The 6,860-nt window shown below is 31.6% G+C and overlaps 1 protein-coding gene across 1 annotated transcript; it reads left to right on the top strand.

Moving 5' to 3' along the window:
• Positions 1 to 583: 583 nt before the first annotated feature.
• LOC118195266 (ubiquitin carboxyl-terminal hydrolase isozyme L3-like) lies at positions 584 to 3,861 on the top strand. Its single transcript, XM_035366532.2, has one exon. The coding sequence runs from the start codon at positions 1,028 to 1,030 to the stop codon at positions 1,715 to 1,717; it is 690 nt and encodes a 229-aa protein (XP_035222423.1). The 5' UTR covers positions 584 to 1,027; the 3' UTR covers positions 1,718 to 3,861.
• Positions 3,862 to 6,860: the final 2,999 nt, after the last annotated feature.

Genomic DNA, 6,860 nt, shown 5'->3' with positions numbered 1-6,860 from the left:
GGGTTACCAGATCATATCATTTATCGCCGCTTTTAGCGATATTTTTTTGTTTAAAATTTCGGGTAGGCTATACTGAAGCTGTGCCCAAATTTTTTTGGAAGTTGAATTTAATTTTATTCACAAGTAAATAGTTAATTTTATAAATAGACAGCAGGAGATATGCTAATTTTAGTTTTTAAACGATGATTTTTCAGATTTTTTAATTAAAAAATTTTAATCATAAATTCGTTTTAAAACTATCAAAGTTTCCAAATTGTAAGTAAATTATTTACCTATTTGCTTGTAAATTATTAAAAATCTTGTTTTTCGAGTAAGCATTCCACATTTATGTCGACTAACTTAGTAGTAGAATTATAGTATAATTTTTAAATTTGCATACTGTTGCTATCAGAAAATGCGCTTTGCACGATTTGTACTTCTGCCAAATAAACATATTTTTCGCTAAATGTATTCAAGTTTGCGAATTGAAAGGTTAATGTATAGAATTCTGTGTTTGCGCATCTAAAACACGCAGCTTGGGATTTGGGTATGTTATTTAATGTGTGGTGGTTTTTCAGATTCTAATATTTTGTTTTGCCTGAATTAATATTATTTATCATTATTACTATTATCTAAATTACATGACGTTTTGCTATTTACATTATTTTTTCAGTTAGAAAGTTAATGAAATCGATTGTTTGGAGCATTGTTTTAATTTTTGGCAGTTAAAACTATCTCGCCAATTTGACACCAAACGATATGTTTCTTATATTAATGCGGAAGCAAACTTAGATTAAATCAAGTTAGTTAGTTTGGTTAGAGATTAGCGCGAGGTTTTGTCTGTGTTCTTGATTGCTATCTTGTGAAGAAACGTTCTGTTTTATTTGAAAGAAGAGTTATAATTTTTGATGAAAACTCTGACATTTAGCTTGCGTAGTATCTAACGGATTGAAATAAAGAGCTATATTTCTTTTACAAGTAACTTAGTCACTGTGCGGTACATATTGCTCATTTCTGTGGATTCCATTATTAAATTCAAAGTTTTATAATGTCTTCTCCAAAATGGTTGCCTATGGAGTCAAATCCGGAAGTAATGAATAAATTTCTGAAAAATGTGGGTGTTCCTGAGCAATGGAAGATATCTGATATTATTTCTTTTGATGAAGAATATTTGAGCAAGATTCCACGCCCATGTTTGGCTGTGCTTTTTCTATTTCCTAAAAGTGCGAAGTATCATGAACAATGTGAAAAGCTGGAGAAGTGTGAAAAGTCGGAAAAGCATGAAGAAGTATTCTTTATGAAACAGCAAATTACAAATTCTTGTGGAACTGTGGCTTTAATTCATGCTATAGCTAACAACGTAGAATTCCTGAAACTCGGTTCTGATTCATGTTTGCGGAAGTTTATAGAAGGTGCTAAAGGCAAGAATCCCCAAGAAATAGGACTGTTACTGTCGAATTGTAAAGAAATCGCTGCTGTTCATGGAGCTTCTGCAGAAGAGGGACAAACTCAGACGCCTAGTGAAGATGAAGAAAGCAAGCTTCATTTCATAACATTTGTTAATGTAGGAAGCAAACTCTATGAATTAGATGGATTGAAAAATTCACCAATTTGTCGTGGACCGACAACAGCTGACACGTTTCTCCAGGATGCTTGCAAAATCTGCAAGGAACATATGGAACGCGATTCAGATAGCCATAACTTCACCGCTTTGTCCTTTGGCGCCGCATCCGGTTAAATATGCAAGGTAATGGCTATTGGAATTTTGTACTTGCAGGCTAATTGATACTATTTAAAGGAAGATTTAACTCTGATTTATTTTTTGTGTTTATGCGATACAGCCAAGAAGCAAAATAACTAATATTATGAAACTTCCATTTAATACTGAAACTAACGTGTTTTTTTTTTTTTTTCCATTTGTTTAAAATTCGATTCCAAAGGAACTTAATATTAAAATTTTTATCCGTTTACATGGATCTCCAACTTCAAGAAAGGCAAACAAGTTGCCTTGTGTAAAGAAACATGGAACATTAAGCAGAAAAACAGAAAAACTTTTTTACTTGATGTTTAAGTAAAACATCATGCGTGTTTTAGGCTTAGCAGTTGTATAGTGTTCCGAACGGCCGATTTTACATTCATTTTGAATATGCGAGTTTTGCTTTTTGTTAACGTTCGAAAATGTTTCTTTCATTCTTGTTAACATGCAACAAGCTGATTTCATTTAAAATTTTCTGTTGTATTGAGTTTTTTAGTGTTTAAACAAAATTAGAAAAGATGCAATTCATTTCTTTGCTTATATTGTATTACCTTACATTTAATTTAATGTTCGGTTTTCGTTTAAATTATAGTTAAACCTGGACTGTCTGGAAATAAATGTCAATGATAGTTTGTCTGTATTTTAATGTTTTATTTTGGATGAAAATCTAATCTAAATAATAAGAGTTTGCAGCTATTCATAAATTCGAAATTTTTTTTTTTTCGTATCACTAGGTTATGTACAGATTCCGAAGTAATTTTCTATTGCAATATTTTTTCGACAGCATACATATGTAAAATATTAGCATTTTTTAAATGATGTATTTAATGTATTGGAAAATAATAGAAGCATCAATATCAGAACTTTTTCCAATTTTGCTAGTTTCGTTTGATGTTCTGTTTGATGAAAAATTACTAGGTTTAAATTCTTTCTAACTGAAACTTAAAATATGTATGTAATATATTTAATGAATGTTACAACTATTTTCATTTTTGTGGATACATCTGGGCTAATCTTTGGAATATGGTGATTCACCTTATATCTCTGATGCCATGTTTATATATAAATTATGTTTCTGATTCGCTTGGTTTACATTACTGGTATATCTAAAACAAAATCTAAGTGGTATTTTTAAATATGTAAGAAGCTTCGTAATTAGCAACATTAATAGCATTTCATAATCAGCTTAAATTGCTGTATCTAACAGTAAGAGAAAATAAATATTAGATCTTCTTCTAATAACGAAAACATTTGCTGTCGCAGGAACGTTGCAATAAAATATAAAAGTTTACAACTGGGTGACTCTTGTTTTTTGACGCCAAGATCGGGGCCACGAAAGCACAATTTCAAGATGGCCGCTACACAAAACCAAAATAAGAAGTCAAAGAATTGCACAAACTCTGTGTTCATGTACACATCGATCTGTTTTCACTTAAAAAACATCCTAGAATTGCACAAACTAGGCATCGCGCATTTTGCATAAATTTGTCCATGTACACATCAATCTATTTTCATTTAAATAAAGTCAGGAAGCTAAAACAAGTTAAAACTATCATGGTAACCAGAAGTGAAGTTCCATCGCCAAAATTTAAAAAAAAAAAAAAAAAAAAAATTGTCGCAAATTGAAGGGGCATCCAATTCTACACTAGAGCCAAATATTTCATATTTAGACATACTATAAACCATGTTTTCTTTTTGTTATTAGCATTATTGAAAGCTCTACTGTAATGAAATGCATTATTAGGCTCTCGTTGGTTTGTCGATTTATCTATTCCTTTCCATTCGAAAGTTAAATATTTCTGCTCTTCTAGAAGTGATTAAAATTTGTTCATCTTGTCTATATGGTTAATTATTTGGGGTGGAGCAAATTTCACGCAATGAATTAGTTCCTCATTTTTTGAAAACAAGAGGCGAGGGTTGCATAGCTTGTTCAATCAATTGAAGCCAAGCCCTTGGAGCAGTTTAAATACGAGAACTGGAAGCTTAACCGAACTGAAAGCTAGATTGGACATTTCAGAAAGTGCCGTAAAATAAAGATGATTGTCTATTCCATATTAATATTATTGAGTTTATCATCCGACTAGACATCCCTTTTGGTTTCATCCTAGTATACAGTACACACCGTATTTGGCGACATTATGATGAGCAGTTAACGAGTTATTTTGAGGCTGGCGATAATTTTTTTTTTTTTTTTTAATTCTTTCAATCTCTTTAACCCGTAAACTATCGTAGCAAAATATCGCACTTAGCAGTAGTGGTATCTTGCAAATCACTAGCATATATATATATGCAAACTGAATTTCTAAATCTGTAATCAATAAGTTAATTTATTATTTGCGTTTGCTGTAATCTAATGCCTAAAACTAAGGTTATATGTTGATACATAGCAGTTAATTTTCTTCATTAATTTCAAGTTTCTAGACGTTATATTTTAATAGCTATTTATTGGAACTCTAACAATCGGGAAAATATGTTTAAGACCGTATTAAGAACAGAATGTAGGGCTAAACATTGGAGATTTCTGTGTTAAACACTTTAGCAAAGCATTTAATTTAAGGTTAAAAGGCAGAATAACTAGTTCAACATAAGATATAGCATTAGTTTTTCTCTAAATGCAGGAAACTTATGATCGGAAAGGAAAGCTAAAGCTGAACATTACCAGTTTAAGCAGTTCAAACTGACATGCATCACTTAAATGACCATAGTTATTTATCATGTTTAAAATCTCGTGCAACACTCACTAAAAGTATATCTGAGATATGCTTTATTACAAACTCTTAAAATTATACAAATACATTTTTATAGCCAAAATAATTGTGAACGTATAATCTAAGTTGAACCTGAATAAATTAGCCACAACTTAGTGTTGTATGATTATCTAAAGTAACAGACCCTTTAAGACTGCACAAAAACATCTACATTATGTGTACCGATTTGATTCTGTTTTTCTGGACATGTTCATCAAATCACCTTTTACGAACAGCTCTTATTGATTTGCATATTTGCTTGTGTTAGAGGAAGATAAAGCAGAAATGAGATTCTAAACGTGTATTTAGTTCCAATAAAAAGAGGTGAATGCTTTCATATAATCAAAAAATATTTCAGGAAATTAGAAAATTTAATTAGCACACAATTTGTATCCATTTATGCCAAAGACATATGTTATTAGAAACAGAGTAAATTTAGGCTGCAAGCGCAATCATAATCTACGATCTATCATGAATAAAATATGTTGGTTAATCAAAACAAAAGTCAGCTGTCTGAGGCGCGAATGTGATTGATGGCACACACGGACTGTCTCCCGCATCCTCCCCTCCAATCAGTTTCTTTCATGGGATCTGAATTCGGATCGAATTTACTCGTACTTTCCAACAGCCTTATTCTCTTGGACGCTAGTGAGTGCTGTGGCTGAAGAATTTTTCGCAGAAGATCGTAGACCACCTGCTTAAAGAAGGAAGGATGATATTGCAATCTAGAGTCGATTGGGAATTATTAGATTTTGGCAAAGCACACTAGAGCTATTTGTTTGGTGGAGAGACTTCTTGTAAAAAGGCCTAAGGACTTCCTAAGGCAAACTGGCTGGCATTCATGACGCAGCTAATCCTTTCGCCGAGTTTTCAACTTCACTCAAACTTTAGTTTTAGCCATCGGATCGAAAGAAAATACTATTGCTCATCGGCTTTAGGCACTAACTGGTCTTTTGTAATTAATATTTTGGAAAAAGAGATAAGATACAATGCAGTCAATCACATGAAAATGATACAATTATCAGTCAATAACAGTGCTTTTAGAAAGATGATAAAAAGCTCGTAATATCGTAATATCGAAAAATAATTTATAAAATCTATCCAGAAAGTTAAAGATGCACCTGGATGTTTGCTACTCTTGAATTTTAGACATGGGAAGCTTTATAGAAAGACTGAAGTTGTTGCAACTTTATTTTTTTTTTTTTCTCTCAGAGCAAAATCGAATAATTACTTTCATGTTTGCGCATTCTTTTCGTGCATATAAAACACGAAGTAACAGGCACATATCGGCCCAATTCCCCGTAAGAGTCAACTTTGTTCTAAGTAATATTAATCCCTCGAAAAATAATTTGATTATCAATTTCTGTAGATACGAAAAATTAAAAGGGTTTATAATTACTCAATGTTCAGTACAATTTGGATTTTTTAGTTATGTGTCTTAAAGGCATTTCTGATTTCTTCCGCTTTAGAATAACATGCAGTGTCAAACTTTCAGAGTTAGAGATATGCTCCAATGTTTGCTGTTGGCCACCGTTAAATTAAATTTGATCTTTTAACAGTGGTTTGTTTTTAAACAATTATTGCTAATGAAAGGCTTAAACCATATAATTCTATTTCATTTTTTGTATATTGAAATAACCAATTCAAGATATAAATTATTTCTAGAAAAATTTTATCACAGTCGAACTGGTCTGTTGACAAATTTTCTTTGGAGCATCAATTTGATGCATATATATTTCTAAAATAGGTTCTCAAGCAAGGGGGAATTCTCTTGTTGGGAGGAACTTCTTAGCTTTGGGAGGGAGTGCGTTCGCCTTTTATGTAAGCGTTAAGTATTTTGTTATAGTTTATGAATGTAAAATGCAACTTTTATTCAGGTTTTGGTATTTATAAATATATGCTCTGCTTTTTGTTGGTTAATTTATAAAACAGGCTAAAACATAATATAAATTTAAGTGTATTTCTCTCTGTATATATGTATAAAGTTTGAGAAAAGAGGGGGGGTAATAATTGTGAAAAGAGTGTAAGAACTAAAAAGGTTGAGAACCGTTGTTTTAGAGAAAACTGTTTGACATGTGTTGTCCTGTACTACAAAAGATTCGACATTCGTACATTTCGAATGTGTGAATTGTAATAAACGATTTTTAGCTGCATATAATTCGAATTCAAAGATAATTTCAAACGTAATACATTCAAACTACTCTACGACCAGCTACGGAGCGGGAATTCTGGATCGCGTTAATACCAATGCTAAGGTCATTAAAAAATCTGTTTTGCTACCAGATGAAATTTTGGATTCTTATCCAACTGTGTCTTTAAAAGAATCGGAAGAATTTTATGTTCTCTGCAAGGTTTTTAAGTTGGAAGATTTAAGTGCA

Source organism: Stegodyphus dumicola, chromosome 2 (assembly GCF_044657685.1).
Source record: "Stegodyphus dumicola isolate Sdum_Otavi_A_Nest chromosome 2, ASM4465768v1".
Classification (NCBI taxonomy): domain Eukaryota; kingdom Metazoa; phylum Arthropoda; class Arachnida; order Araneae; family Eresidae; genus Stegodyphus; species Stegodyphus dumicola.
Note: the sequence above shows the minus strand (reverse complement) of the source record. Positions and strands in the feature narration are given on the sequence as shown.

Bases quoted from the DNA above. Each gene is read 5' to 3' on its own strand.
- LOC118195266 (XM_035366532.2), top strand. From the start codon at position 1,028: ATGTCTTCTCCAAAATGGTTGCCTATGGAGTCAAATCCGGAAGTAATG.